This window comes from Anneissia japonica, unplaced genomic scaffold (assembly GCF_011630105.1).
Source record: "Anneissia japonica isolate Jap-2015-1 unplaced genomic scaffold, ASM1163010v1 scaffold288059_len961885_cov194, whole genome shotgun sequence".
Lineage (NCBI taxonomy): Eukaryota > Metazoa > Echinodermata > Crinoidea > Comatulida > Comatulidae > Anneissia > Anneissia japonica.
In genome coordinates this window covers 574,945-591,901 of record NW_022740566.1, presented here as the reverse complement: position 1 = coordinate 591,901, position 16,957 = coordinate 574,945, and the positions used below count along the sequence as shown (strand labels likewise).

Genomic DNA, 16,957 nt, shown 5'->3' with positions numbered 1-16,957 from the left:
ATTATACATAGGCCTACACTATACCTGTATTAACGTCTACAGTTCAGCAGTTGCAAGGTACAGTGAGTTAATATTGTTTGATATTGGGATGTGGCGATTAACATTTATGTAAACATCCATCCCAAGTTTTAAAATAAAAATAAGCACATTACCCCTGTACTGACATTTCTTATTTTTGAAGTTGATAATGGCATTGATATTGCTTGATTGGGTCAAGTGTCCTATTATTATTTATATATTTAAATCATATTATAAACGATAATTAAAATATGTGTAACATTACTGAAATAATATATCAAATAACAATATAAATTATCAATGAATTTGTGACTGCTGCCTTTAGGCAACCTGTATAAAAATCTTCTCTCTGTAACTGGAGAGCAATCAAGAACAAAGCACTGGACCATTTTCTGAACACTGTACCTTAGCTGACTGCCGACTCGACTCTATGTGGAGAATAAAGAAATATAAGAGATTAAAATCAATAGTACACAGGCTAGTACAGCTATCTAGACAGCCATGGACTACTTTAATAGCTAAGCCTAATTAATGAACAGTGGGCTAGCATCGCACCGCCACACGAACTGGGATGCTCAGTGAAATACAGGTCTCTTCAAACGGGGCCTAGCCTAGACTTTGACTGGAATAGAGTTAAGAATGGCGTGGTATTTAGCATTTATGCAAACTTGAAAATCACTTACTATAACAACAATAAATCACATAATAACTAAGTTTAAAAATAATAACTCGTGGATATCGTATCGTACATGTCTTCTACAAACATGATTTAAACTACGGCGGTGTACCGACGCCTAGGCCTACGATCGGAAGATTTTAAAATGCTAATTTTTATAACTTATGATTCGAAAATAAAGGTGCACTTACGATAGGCCTATAGATTATTTATTTTCAGTGCCTTTCCGGAATTAAATGGGGAAATGCAATATAAGTTACAGAAATGCGTTAAACTTGCCAGTTTACCACAGAATTGGGAACATCGGCGATCGCCCAAAAATTTCAGATGGGGACCGTTGGAGGATCGTCGATGCCACCTTCACCCAGACCTAGGATCAGAAATCGCGGGCCTGCATGTCGACAACCAATTGGGGATGTGACGTAAATCTATTTCCGGTCGCCTCGAAAGCGGTAGCGAACGCAGTTTGGCCATTTTTTTTATCTAAACAATCTCGCTCACGACCCAGTATCTCAACCGCTCGCGATCGATGGAGACATGTGAACGAGACTTGATTTGGACTTGCCAGGAATATCCCCACCGAAAGACAAATAAAATGCTGAACTTGCCAATAGACAAATTACACAGAATGTTTTTAGGCTCTCAGATCATTTTGAAGTGCAATGACTATGTTAAAATGGCAATGCATTATGCACAAAAAAAAATCATACAGCTTATATATTGTCTGCATTCATTTTGGTAACAATAATATATAATTTTTTTTTAAAATTGAGTAAATTGTTAAAAATCTATACCTCATGAATAAACAAAATGTAGACGATAATGTAAGCAGTTTGAGTGTTCATATGTTTTGCTGTTCGACATTAATAATAATAGTAACAATAATAATAAATTTATTCGAAACAAGGTTTTTAAACAGTGGCACACGCTTTTGCGGCGCATTCGTAAAAGTAACACAATGTAAAACGAGACACTTTATACAATAAAAAAATGTTACAAAATTGTACAAATGTTGTGTATTTACTCAGTTTATCATAAAATGCCTGTTAAAAAGCTTCGTGAGGGTATGTCGTAAAAATATTAAAAACGATAGATTAAGAGATAAAATGGGATAACAGGATATAAGAACCAGATTTCCGAACATAAAACAATTTCAATGTCGTAAAATAATTTCACTTACCAATCTTTGCATTAGTAGTTTCATTATCTTCTGCTTCAGCTGTTTGTAATTTCTGAATGTACTTATCTGCTAAATATCGGAACACATCTTCAACGTTTAAATTCTCTTTTACTGATGTTCGGTAAAATCGTAGTTTCAAGCGTTTCGCTAAGGCTTCTGCTTCTTCTCTAAAGTCACAAAAAATGTAGAATGAGTAAGCTATTAAATTTTTTAAATAATGTGTTTTGATTCAGGAAACAAACCCATGACCACCAAAAAATAAGTATATACTTGTAAACAAATTATTGATCAAAATGATTTGAAACATGAATACTGAATTTAACCATTTAAATCAACAACAAAAAATAAAAACTTATTTCAAATTTTATATTAAAAATAATGTATTCAATTTTAATTGAATGAATAATTAACCAGGACTTGACTGATAGCATAATATAAATATTACTTTGTTTCAGAATGCTTAATAATATTGTAATTTAAGTAGAAAAATTGTGTTTTTCTACTTTTTTACTCTTAAGGGAGAAAAAATTGCATGTATAAATTTTTATTTCAAAATACTAAAAAGTAACTTTATGAAAGAAAACCTGCTAGTTGCTTTTAGTGTATCCTCTGGAAAAGACAAACACCATCCAACTTACGGTTCTAATACGGCTTCATCCACCAGATCTATTTTGTTTTGTATAAGAACCATCGGAATAGACAATACCTCTTCTTCTACTTTCCGTTTCCAAGACTCTATCGCTTCAAATGAGTCACGATCTACAGTTGAGAATGCTAAAACACACGCTTGAGCACCTATGGTAAGATAAGGAAGATATTGAATTCAGACAAGGGGTGGTGCTATCAGAAAAGTCATGATCATGGTTGACAATATGTGGATGTGTCTGTTAATCCCCTACAGTGAAATACACTGAGAAGATAGAGGATTGTGAACCAGTAGCAGAAATTAGTGGTGTATCTAGGGAGTGCACATGCTCCCACACCACGCCCTGCCCCCTCTTCAACACTGTAGCAATATTGATATTACACATAGAATACGGAAAAACCAAATGTGACTAGAGAAAATCCATGAGGCATTGTGTTGTCAAGAATTTTGTTTGTTACCATTTCAAATCTATCTGTTAAAAATTCATTTTTAACAGATAGACAGGTTCTGTCTTGTGGGACTTCCTATAAAAAATGACATTTTACACTCTATTAATTACGATATAACAGACAGTACCTGTATAGATATCACGGTACAAAAAATAGCATATTATTAACTATTCTATAATTAGTTGGTTAAAATTTAATGATGAAGCTGGTATTGACTGCCAGCTTATTAAGCTTGTGTTAAATAAATTACATCTTGAAAATTATCTCAGAGTGCTGTCTTATTACCCATTATAATACCATTAACATTATAACATTGTTGGAAGTAATGAAACACCATGTAGTTGAGGCTACTGTAGTTGTGATGATGTTAATCCAAGTGACAATTTGAATTTCTTTTGTACCTGATCTACAGGCTCTAATTCTTATCTGATAGATAGATGACATTATTGCCACTTATATTCAGCTGCAAGTATTATGAAAACAATTAGAGCACGCATAACTTAAGGTTTGTATATTCAGGCTCCAATTAGCATGTTTAATCATTAAAGAAGAACCAAATTGACTAATTACCACGGTAGTATGATTTTGTGATAGCATCAAATTCCTCCTGCCCAGCCGTGTCCCATAACATCATCCTTACTTCCTCATCGTTTACTCTGTAATTAATCCAACAACGGTTTAGTAAGCATGGCAACAAATTTCAAGAGAACAGTACTGTACAACAAACATGAATTGAAAATTAAATATAAAATAAATATTACAAACAGGACTTATTATATGACTTTTTACAGAATAGTTATTTATTTTGTACATTTTTGCAATTTAGAATGCTTTGCTTTGTACTGTACTACAAATTATTTTTAGTGTTAAAGTGATTTTTATCATTTTGGCATTATTTTGTATGTGTTGTTGGACCTAAAAAAAAGGATAAAAATGCTTTTGCACGAACCAGTTGACTCAGTGTAAGCAAAGATAGTAAATAGTCGAAAATAGAGCAGCTTTGCGATATATTGGAACGTCTGGTCGAAATGCATTGTGGGAGAATGGAGAGGAATTTTACCCTGTCCGCGCAGCGGTACTATATACTGTATCAATAATAAAGTCACTGCTCAGGTTTGTTCGTTATCTGTAGTTTCTCCACTTAGTCAAATGGTCAAGTTTTACCCCGCTCACGGGAGGGTGGATGCTCCATCAAATTTAATGCAAATACGCGGAAGAACTCATTCTTCTGCTATTAAGTTCTTTGGTGCAAGAGAATAATATAATTAATCATTTTTAAACTAAAATTGATGAGATACAAATTAAATGGTACAGTACAGTATACCCAATTCCATAGCTACTGTACATAGTGAACCATGTCATATGTACAAACTGATTGTTAATGTTATGGTGCTGTTTTAGTATCCAGTATTACACTGGACTGATGAGCCAATGCATGATAATGTAGGTCTACTACAATAAAAAATGATATTGGCATCATGCAAGATAAGCTTTATGTTTAACCAAAATTCCACAACAGGTAACTTCAGATCATTGCCATGGCAATGACTACAATGCACATGAAACACAGTGATGAATGAGTGTGAATTGATTCATGAGATATGAATTGATAATTAATTCATAATTTAAAGCTATCATCATGTTTATTACAATACTATTTGCACTACTGTATAGGGTTATATATACAATGCAATATTATTAAGACTCAATCCATTATCAATTATATAATTGGTTACCGTATATTAAAGATAATATAGTCAGCTATTATTATTATTATTTAAATTATTATTATTATTAAAATTAATGTTAAAATCAAAATTTAAGATAATGCTTCCACTAGCAAACTTGTGAACACAAACTATAACCTTCAACCTATTACTACAGTATTGAAATTACATTTTGCAAACAAAAGGAAAATAAAAATGCCTTAAAAAATGTCTTGTGAATCAATAACTATCAAAAGATCAGAAGTACTGTTAGATCTACTATCCATGTTTCCCAGGCATGCTATTGCTATATATTTTAAGCTATAATTATTATTCATACAAATGTCATAAATTAGATATTTGATTTTTAATATTTACAGTTCTACAGCAAATATTAAACTTCATTTCATAGAATATGACAAATTTGCACAATTAATGAAAGAAACATGTAAACATTAATATTATATGATAAAATGAATTCATCACACCATTTTAAATCTACCATACAGTAAACCTGTTAAAATGGTATGATCAAACATTATATTTTTTATCAGGAGGGAAAAATGGTCACTTTATTGGAAACATTAAAAACAAATGTTTTTGATTAATATCATCATCATCAGGAAAAATATGAGTATTGTAATTGTATGAAAGCACTTACTCAATTTGTTTTTCTAAGAAGTCAACACCAATTGTCTTCTTATAATCCGCTGTGAATATTCCTTTACAGTAACGTTGTATCATGCTGGATTTGCCGACTGCACCGTTGCCGACCACGATCACTTTAATCGCAATCTCAATATCCTCTTCCTTCATGATTCTTCAGTAAATTTCAAAACCTGCAATCAAATTCAAAGGCAATATGCCATTAAATGCTGAATGGTGGAATTATTATCTCCATGAAGGAAAACTTATGGCAATTATTGTTATTGCTACCATACAAATTATGTAGTGCTGAACATTACGTATTGTGAATATTACTTGAGCCACATGCCTTTAATGACAATTGAGCATTTTAGACTACATCCTTACTGCTAGACTCATTTGATGCTGGAGGAGAGATTGCTTCTTATTTATAAATCACAATCAATTAGAAAATAATAATGAGTGAAATAGATCTGTAGATGGTAGTTAAGAAGCTGGTTTTTAGAAATTATGATGAGGATTAGAAATGGGATTTTAACAACATATTGAAGCTAAAAATAAACCCTATTGTAAGTCTCTGTAATCTCATTATTTAAACCTAAAGAAAAGTAGAGCAATCTACAGTAGGCCTGCTGTCATTACATACAAACTGAAGTAGCTTGGGTTCCGACCCTAATTTTGGTTATACTCGTGCTTTATTGCGCGCCATACCTAATTTAATTAGCGTCCCATGCTTGATTCCTTTTTTTTTCGTGATTGGCTTAATTCATGTTAATTAATCTTGGTAAATTTTCAAATTGAAGATGCGGATGTCTCGAATAGGGCTAAGCTACGCTTCTGACTACCTACAGTACTTGAATTAGTTAGTATTAGTTCTGGCCTGCTGAATGACTATAGACTGATAACCGTAGTACTGTAACTTACAGATAACCCTGCTCACCACTACAGTTACACCGATTTAGACATTGTTAAAAAGGTACTGTATTAAGTCAAAACTTAAAAATAGGCCAAGTCTCTCTCAGGGAGATGTAACATCTACCTGCTACTACTAGACTCCAGAGGCCTGGGCCATCTTCCTGGAAAGTGGTGTTGTGTTTGTAATTTATAGCCTAAAGCTTAATTGTTTTTTCCATTGCCCACTAGTCCTACTAGGGTCTATCCTAAATATTTTAGGCCTGTTTTATTAGGGAGGACTATTTTTTAGCCATGCCTAACTAGTTGACGCGAGTGACTCAGTTCCGTGGTTCCGAAAATGTGAACATTGTGGTTGGTTGAAATTGTTTATTTTGGTCCGCCCATTTATCCAAATATGGAACATAAGATTACATCATTCTTTTGGCATTATGGTACAAAATATTCCTCAACCCAAGTGTGAAACCATTTCCTTTACTGGCACTTTGCTCCCCCTGCCCCAGCAAAAACATCCTTGAGCGGGAGGAGTGGTGAATGCCCCCAGAAAGCCATTCTGGCCCAAAAGACTGGTAGGTACGTCAGCCTGTGAGTTTATACCACCAGGTTTAGCATTTTACCTTTATTGTTATGATATACAGTAATGCGGCTGCCCTGACTATAATGGGTAAACAACAGTTTTTTGGTAATATGGACAGGGTTTTTAATTTAAGGTAGGTCATTATAAAGAAAAAGGAGAAAATTATGAATGTTCTAGTAAGAATTATACAGAGATAAATTACACTGGATCTGTCAAACCTTAATACAATACTGTATATCATGAATAATTCTGGGCAAGACAAAGACACATTTAATAATGACACTGTAATAATTTTCACTTGAATTTAGCACTTACAGTATAGTGTTACATGCTACTCAATCTACAAGAAATATTTTAAATCAGCAGTGCTTCAAGAAAAAAGGGAATTATCATATTCACAATTATCGACATTTTCACAAGTGTACAAACAAATGCAAGGGCGAGGAGGTAGACAAATCTGTACACTTTTAAGTGTGCATGAAATTTTGATTCAAAATAACATTCATATTTATAATCAATATTTTTACCAATTATTATTCAGCTACGGATATAATATACATGATATTTAAGTAACCAAGTACGGTACTTTAGTTGATTCACAAAAAAAGGGAAAATGGAGTTTTTTTTTTATTAAAAAGTTATATGGGAGGGAGGGGGTACCGAAAAAGTCTACAGTAGCACAATACAAAAGTTTTAAGAGTTGATTATTAAAGAAGTGCCATCTTCATTCCAAGGTGTACAGTATGTTATCACTCAAGAATAAAAAAATCCCTGTTATTATCCACACTTTTCCAGTATCAAATTGGAAAAAAATACTGTATGTATTATTGTACAAATATCCAATTCAACTAAATGCAATAATGCTGCTAAAATTATGACCATAATTAAATTTAACCCTTTACATTATAGCAAAAAATACAATTTAAAAATTATTACTATATATTATTATTAAAATATAAAAAACATATATATATTAATTATCGTGTACTGTACTGATGACAACTAAAGTTTATTGAGTATATACATATACCACCTGCACGGTGAAGTCAAAATACACAGAAAGTAGATGGCAGTACAGTAAAACCAAGGTTTGTTTATTAGTATCCGTGGAAACCGAATATTGACATAACATAACACAGAGTACAAAAAATTCTCAATAATTTCACAAAAAGAAATCATAATGCAAATCACTTGATTCAATATTTCACTTCAGACTTTACTTCATTTTTTAAATAAAAAAAAAGATCTACTGTACTGTACGGTTATAAACATTTTTCAAGCACACTGCCTGACACTCAATATGGATGAGTTCATTCCCCAGGGTACAAATCTCTACAATCTGTGAACATTTGATAAATTATGGACAGGTATTTAGCAACTGGTGTGTGCTAACAGCACAGTAAACACCTAAGGGCACACTATACCATATTAATTACAGGTACATTATGATCTGACACATTTCAAGTGTAGACATTTTTAAATCATGCACACACACACACTATACATGATTTTTGTAGAGAGAAATAAAATTATTATATGTTAATATTATTTCCTCTTAAATTTTCCCTTTCAAACTCTTTCATGTTCCTTTGTTATCAAGTTACTGTATACACCATTCTACACAAGTTAGCATAGTTTAAAATCGGCTACGTGCCTATGTATGTCCCTTTAGTCAAAATTAATCCTGGATTTATCAAGTTCCATCATCGCTGGTGTGTACAATAAGTCGGCATTGCGCCCAGCTGGTTGAGGAAAGCGCTTCAGTTACAATGACAAATAGCAACGAGAGCAAATCAATACGGAATATCTATCACAATTATTTAATTCTGATTATTATGATATTAGAGTGCAATTAGTTCATTTTGTTCGCATTAATTTATTTCAACAAAATTATAATAAACTGTGTCAGATTTTTACTATCTTTCATTAGAATTCCTCATCATCATCCTCACCACAACCACTCATTAATTGTGTGTATAAAATTTTGTCTCAATTTCCTCTTTAATTAATTTGATGATTTCTTCATCATCCAATATTAATCATCTTGATTTCTTCATCATTAATTTTAATCATCTCATTTTTTACAACTCCTTATTCGATAACTGAATGCGAACTAATAGGATATTTATAAAGTCTGTTAATTCTGGCACCAATGTTTTTAATCAGCATAATGGACATTTCCAAAATTCAATCAAATACAGTACGTCACGAGATTTAAAGTTTGATGAATTTGCAAAGATGAGACTTTTCAATTAATAACTTGTCCCTCTAGATGGATCTGGGGGACATGCTTCCCTGGATGGAATTTTTTTCCATAGAAGCCTGATAAAATTTTTTCTTGCCACTTCAGAATAGCGTAGTGATTCCACAACTAAAATTCTGTTACAAATGTATTTTTCTCTGTGTTCATATAAAATGTGTTCTTAAAAAAAGTGCAGGCCCTACTGGTTATTTATGATCATTCAAAAATATATCTCAAACCCTTTACTTGTGTGCATGATTTACCATACATTCATGCATATATACAGTATGGCCCGTTAAAGCTAGGCTCTGGTTGAATAACATTTTTTTTTTCCCTAAGACATTGAGGGGAATTTAAACAAACGGTTTGGAAAGCTAATAATACAGTAATTTACAGACTTTTGAATATTGACAAATCTGGGAAGGGGGAGGTGGAAAGATAGAGATCTACAGTATGGTTGGCGAAGGCTTAGCCCCGAGTGGGCATGGCCCGCGGCCCGCTCACTGGCTTCTATTTTGGACGGCTTATTTCGTTTTTCTGGCTACTGTAAACCCCTGATGATAGGCTAAGTCCTGGTTGGACACGCCACCACATACCTTTAATGGGGTAAAAACAGCTACTGTACAGTGTAGTTTTATTTGCCAAACATGCCGTCGATATTCATTTATAAAACAAAGAGTATCAATTTTTCCCCATTCGGCACCTGGCTGTGCAAGAAACTATGTGCATCATATACTTTGTAAGCACCTGCATATCAATTTGTAATTGATCAGTAAAATAGTCTCTCTTCCCAATACTAGGCAAACAGTATTCAATTGGTATATACTACAGTAATATCAAAAAGACAATCAGGAACATAATTAAAAGCTTTATCATTAAAATCATAAAAATACTCAGAGATAACATAATCCTAATTTCATATCCTGGTAAAACTGTGGCTAGGACATAATAATTGAAAACTGCTTTTTTTGACAGGTGAAGAGCACACAAATTTTAATAACCTCATTATGACTGTTAACTTTGTTTTGAAATTATAAAAAATCTAACTAAAAAAATTAAAATGTCAAATAATGATGATAATTAAACAAACTATATGAGCAGAAGCATGAGTAAATATAGTAATTGCATCCTAATATTTCAGATCCAAAAATACAAAAATCTGCCTATAGGCAGATTATTGTTAATATCACCATACTGTAGCAATAAACAAAACATCCTGTTGAGCAGGGAAAGTTACCCTCTCAATAGTAGTTATATATTTCAGCAAAAGAAAAAAATAAACCCATCCAGACGTGTCATTTTTGATTGACTATGAATTTTTTATCTTCCAATGTTTGCAGAGTCCTATTAAAATTCAAGAATTTTGATTTACTGTATATTATACATTTTAAATGAAGTTCTTTATATTTTCAATTAAAAATTTGAGTGATACAGTTTTTTGGCACAATTATTTAGATGTATACTACAGTACAGTACCAGTTCAGTATATCTGTACCAAGTATCATACCATTATTCAGGATCTCTTCATATAGATCTTTAAATTAGGTGTTAATCAATTTAAGGTTTTCATAGTACAGAATAATCTTTGTCATATTGGAAGTTGATAAGTTATTTTAAATGACATTTGGATTTTGAGGCTTCATTCTTTTAATTTCACCAGAAAAATCATCAGAATTTACTGTCAACACTTCAGTCTGTGTACATGAAACACTTCTCATTCCCAATTATTTACTAACACTCAAATTATGCATTTTGTACTCATAAAATAAAGTGTGATGATATGCCTGGAGTGCATCCAAGATGACATTAACTTATTGCCTTGGATCAGTACTGTACATTCTCTACAATCTGATTTAATGAGTTTTTGTTTGTCTATACAGTATTCCTTAAAATTACTTAGGAATGAAAATATGCTATTACAGATATGTTCTCAAATTAAATCGGTATGACAACCTGAAAGTAAACACTTATTCGCAGACATGGACTTTAAAATTCATCTTGTTTTAGAGTACTGTAAGGCCTATGACTATATAACCATAGTCTCAACAAGTTTTAATTATAAATTGATGAGAGTCATATATTTTTATTTTGGTGTGTTTAAAAAGTCAGCCAGTTGATAGTTTTATACCTCTTACTCTTAGTCTCAGAATGAAAACAGTATCAAAAGGAGCCTGTTGATGATGTTCACTAATTCTTACCATCAGTATGGAGAGGATGGTCTTAAAGGATGAGGCATCAAATGTTGAAGGTTTTACGCTACACTACGGTAGCATAGAGAAGGATAGGACTAGGGATCAGAGTGACTACCGTACTGAATGTCCCGGGGAGGGGGTGATTGATTAAACCAAGGCAATTCAACAGAAGGACGCACACCTCGGGACATCAAAGGTTATAACTCTGGCATCGACATTCTAGGCGCATGTGCGTCCCTACACGCTGAACGTCACAAAAACCATAGCAACCAGACCATACCCTGTCACCGTATGTGACGATTTACCCACACGCGTGTTAGTTGCCATGATAATTGCACGTCGTGCGGTGATTACAAAGGACTAATGATATTTTGCACTAACATTAGACTGAAATATATTCTTCATTTCAACATTAATTTTACCAAAATTGTGGTGAATTGTCGTTCATGAGACTCAATTCGCAGAAAAAATTAATAAATGTTCTGTATATACTCAAATGCACGTTTTTGGCACCTTATGCCAACATTGTCAAAATGACAGATTAATGTTACATAAGAACATGAAATGTTGTAAAATTCGTAAAATTTAACTTGCTATAACTTTTCATTTTCTTGGTCAATTTTCACAAATCAAATTGCAGTTTAAAGAAGCATTTAACAAGCTTGCAGTAAAAAAAAATCAGATGTAACAGACATTGCGAAGTACCCAAAATTAATAAAATAAAAACCATAAAACGAATGGAACTCATAGACTAATAATTGATGGCTGTACTCGCAACTAGTATCGGATTGTCGATGCCACAGTAAAGATCAAAGGACTGTACGCACGCGCTATGTTCGAGAGCGGAGATGTGCGTCCTTCTGTAGAATTACCTTGATAAAACCATTCTGCATATTAATTAGATCCAGAAAATGATCTTGATAGCAATTCATATTTTTGTTCTGGTGTTTCATTGAACACTAGGAATTTTGATTGTGAAACAGAGTACTGTATTATGCCGAAGCTTTAAAAAAAAAAAAAGGAAAATAAAAAAGGAATTCTGTAATTTGATTCCAATGGAAAGTAAATGATGAGACACAATGGTAATGGGTATGGACATACTGCAAACAGGACAGTAATAAACACTTCAATTACAATTATATTTGTCATTTGTTATATGAAAATGATGCTGGGATTTTCTATCAGTATTCTCTCAAACCATTTCTTAATCATACACTACAGTCAATTATTATATCTACTTTATACCTCCATGAATTATACAGAGGTACTGTACAATAGGAGTGACTGCCGGACGAGCAGCCAATGCTAATGAGGAGGCATAAAAATCCATTGACAAATAGCACAGTAAGATGATGCTGGATCAATCAGACAGAAACAGAAATAATGTATTGAAAACATTGATCACAGTCATTTCAACACTATACAATGCAAACATTGAGGTTTTTTTATACTGTATGCTCCAATGGCTGTAAACTGTGACAGTACATTCATCAACATAATGGAAAAGGAAACAATATTATTATTTATAGCAAATAAACATTAGTTTTATAAAAGTATATTTAACTACCATTCAGACTAGTTTGGACCAAAAATGTTCTGAGCTCTAATGAAAAAATTTAGGAAAAAAATAATCTAAGTGATTATTCCATCATGCTGAGGTTGATTTGACGATTGTTAAAATTACAGAACTATATTAATTCTATACATTAGCCTGAGTAAGGTGCAATTGCAATTAAAATCAAGTTCTAAAGAATCAACTTTATTTTTTCTTGTTTTGCCTTAATCCTCAATAAAAAAAAAATGACACATTTACAATAAATGTGAAGTTAGTTTTACCAAAATTGGACTTGAAAAATTAAGCATTGTTTACAAAGTGAACTTTTTTTCTGGGGAATTATGCTGTTTTCTAAATGGTTAATTCAATCTTTGTTGTTTGCTAGAGGAATCTAAATATTTTAATATTGTACACAGCAATGCAAAAGTTGGATTTCAAATTGTTTGAGTGATTGTACCCAGGGTATAATAAACTTTGTTTTGGTTAACAATTGATTACTTGATTAGAAAGGTTAGTTGCCTAATGCAGCGTGTGGTTTGTAAAGCGCACAGAAACACAATAAGACATTTTTGTTTTGGTGTTTCATTGAACACTAGGAATTTTTATTGTTGAACAGAGTAAAAAAAAAAAAAAAAAAATGTAGTTCAATTACTGTAATTCTAATGTTATAAAAAAAATGAGAAACAAATTGGTAAGATTTAATGGCGAAACCAAAATTAGAGATGGTCAGGATTTTAAAACCAGCCTTTGAAAGGTCCAAAAGTCAATAAAATGATAGGATTGTTTTCAACGATCTCAAAGATGGCATGCAGGATTAATATTTTATATAATTAGTTTGGTTTAATTCTTACGTTTCCATCCAGCGTTGGGCCCACTATTGTAACATTGAAAACATTACTATGTGGATAAATATTACCATATAATTTACAATAACAATGCCAATAATTAATACATAGTTGGTAGAAGTGTCCTTGTCGCAGCCCTGGTTAATTGATAATTCTACTACCAACACACCTGTGGACACGATGACAAGATTAACAAACAACATTAAAATATGTCAAAAGGCTACATTAATTACATTAAAATTAATAACAAAGTAAATTAAGACATGCCTACATTACGGTACTGCATGTTCGTGTATCGCCTTTATTACTTTGTGGATAATAACATAAAACATTAATACATTCATGTGTGACAACAAAATAATATAATATAATTACTAAGATTTAATAAACATTAAAAGGCTTTTCCATTAAAATATACCAAAAGCGACTCAGTTCATGGGCCAAGATGGTTAAGGGCCACGATGGATAATGGCCGAGTCGGTTAAGGGCCGAGTTGACAAGGGCCGAGTTGGTGTATGAGCCGAGTAAATTATGGGTCGAGTCAGTTAAGGGCCATGTTGACAAAGGCCGAGTTGGTGTATGGGCTGAGTCGGTTATGGGTCGAGTTAGTTAGGGGCTGAGTTGGTATGGTTCGAGTTGGCGAAAGGGCCGAGTTGATTTGCACTAGTAGGTCTAAGGCCTAAGCTAAGTAATATAATATTATTAAGTGTTCATAAGAAAGCCTAGCTAGCCTAGGCCTTCTACCTAGTTAGATACAAAACCGCTAGCAGGCGCTATAGATCGGCAATACACACATTGCGATAGAAAATAGTGCCCTGATGGAGATAGGATATCCAATGTATTAATTGGGTATTTCGCGGAAGTATACAACAATTTGACCGAATTACTTCCAGATAACACTCCAGAAATGATTTCTGGACCAAGTTATTGGCTTTTTAAGCGCGCGAATCGATTTAGTAGAAGTTTTTTTAGTACAACCGATGTTTCGTCTATTTTCAATAATAAAAGGAAACCTTCGCTAGTTTTTTGGTTAATGTGTTTGTTTTCTTCAGTTTTTAAACTATAAAGATAAGTAAGTTTTAAATAACATTTGTGAGCATATAAATTGAAATAGATGGCATAAAATTCTATTGGTGGGGTAAACGATGTTTTCCCCGCTGGCCACCGTGTTGTCTGAGGCCTGCAATTAGGCCTAGATTAATGCGATTCAATATAATTTATTATACGTAGAATCTATAAGTTGATAAAAATTATTAAATCTAATATAAATTTTAAAATATATATATACTAAAATACTAAATTATATCGTTAGTAATTGTCAAGTATTATTTTAACATGGTCTAAAATGCTACATAATTATACTGTAAGGGACACACTTCTTGTATAATAAAAACAATAGGAATCAACTCCAGCAGAAAACATATTTAAAATAGCAATATCTCCACTAATATTATTGGTCCGATTTACATAATTTTTGTTTTAAAATGCTTTATTCAGTTATGTCTTTCTATTAAAAATAAATAAAAAAATATTTGGGACATTTCAATTTTTTTTGTTTCTAGCTACCCTATTACTAGTAGACTAGAAAGCTGAGTTTAAGTTTTGTAGGCCTAGGGCCTAATGGAATGCATTCATTAGGCCTAATATTAATTGACTGGTTCGAATAGTACTCAGGCCTCTCGAATTTTTGTAGTTTACTGTCTCCATGACTCTCATGGCAACATATAATAAACAACGCAATCGCTCTAGGCCAAGTAAATTATCATAAACAAATCACATAGGCCTACCTAGATTGAAACGGTATTCTGGTGCCTAGGCCCCTAGTTTCTTCAGCCGACAACGCACAAGGGTCGGCCAGCCTTTATCTACGATAGCTCTCCCCTCTCTATCAAATGATTAACGATACTCAGCAGCAGAGCTAGCACCGCCCTTCGTCTCCACCTGACTGAGCCTGTCTGTGTGTGTATGCAGTAGAAAGCAGGCTAGAGCCAAACACAATTAACTAGATTAATTCCGAAGTAGTTGAGTATTATATTCATTCACCATGAATTCTACTAGACAAATTCATCTCCTTCGTTTGACAGTAGACCTAGATCAGATTGTCATCAAGCACCGATTAATAATTTATCTACTTTCTTATCACCAACTTCTCTCACACTCAGGTAGAAACTTCCAACATTCTTGCTTGACACACATGACCTTTGATCAAAGAGTATGCTTTGATCGTGAATCATCGTCTTTATAGAGGGCACTGTTTCATATTAAACGACAGAGCCGTAGATAGAGATCTTATACACATCTAGATGTGTATAAGAGACAGTCACCATCTTGATATTAAATTAGTAAATTAACAATAACTCTCACTCTGACCTCTTGGATAGATGGATGGATTTATTTGGTGTAAACACCAAGGATAACCCACGAAAGTCTAGAAGATATATTTCCAGTGGTGTAGACCACAGAAGAAAAAAAAAAATTCCAATTTTTAGGTACTCTGTATCACAATAAAAATAAAAGAAAAAAAATGTGCACGAACACATGTGTCCAGGCAACCTGGTATCGGATCAAGAGTCGGTGAGATAACTTTACACCAGTGTCGTCGGACCAAAAATTAAAAAAAATACAAATTTTCCTATCCAAATAATGCTGTTTTGATTGCCAATTCCAAATATTGTGGTCTAAAAGTACATTTTACAACCAAATTAAGCCATAAAAACTTTCCCCATGAACCCTAACCATTGAATTTTTTATTCTCGGCCGTCAACTGAGGCTTCGTCGTCGCCTTGGTTCAGACTCCTTATTGGCAAATTTCTGGCACCACCGCTGGACAGTTCAAAATCTGCCTAGGCCTAGCCTAGACTCGGTCTAGCTATGGGGTTTTTAGTGGTCTTTAGCAGCTTTGGTCTCTAATTTGAATCAATATAATTAAAGACCGGCTTTAAAAGTAGTCTCTAATATCTCTATTTAGAGGGGAATTAAGAAATGATATAGTAAATGTAAGATGTGTGAATGGGTGTAGGGCTTACAGTTACTGTAAGATGTTATTATTATTATTAATGCTAAAACTATTTCCATGTAATCCATGTGCATGGTGGTCTTTTGGCGTCGAATTCAAGTCCCAATTTGGAAGAATCCACATCCGGGAGATCTGTTTAAATGAATTTTCTTATCACAACCAAGTTTGCTGTGCATGGTGATAACCATTAATGATTGGTACTAACTGCTGCGCAGACAATTGACATTACAGTTTCAAAACTTGTTAAAGCATGCAAATATCATCATGAATTTGCGGGAGATGGTTTATTTCGGCGAAA

General features: G+C 33.1%; 1 protein-coding gene across 1 annotated transcript in view; it reads right to left on the bottom strand.

The window, feature by feature from the left end:
• The window catches only part of LOC117118248 (ras-related protein Rab-23-like), an 18,080-nt gene extending 2,219 nt beyond the window's left edge, over window positions 1-15,861 (bottom strand). The window contains exons 1-5 of the mRNA XM_033262778.1: window positions 15,431-15,861; window positions 5,337-5,514; window positions 3,540-3,625; window positions 2,513-2,669; window positions 1,875-2,041 (exon numbers count right to left, since the gene is read on the bottom strand). Coding sequence (XP_033118669.1) covers window positions 1,875-2,041; window positions 2,513-2,669; window positions 3,540-3,625; window positions 5,337-5,491 — 565 coding nt within the window. The 5' untranslated portion in view covers window positions 5,492-5,514; window positions 15,431-15,861. The remainder of the gene's footprint in view (window positions 1-1,874; window positions 2,042-2,512; window positions 2,670-3,539; window positions 3,626-5,336; window positions 5,515-15,430) is intronic.
• Between the last annotated feature and the right edge of the window lie 1,096 nt (window positions 15,862-16,957).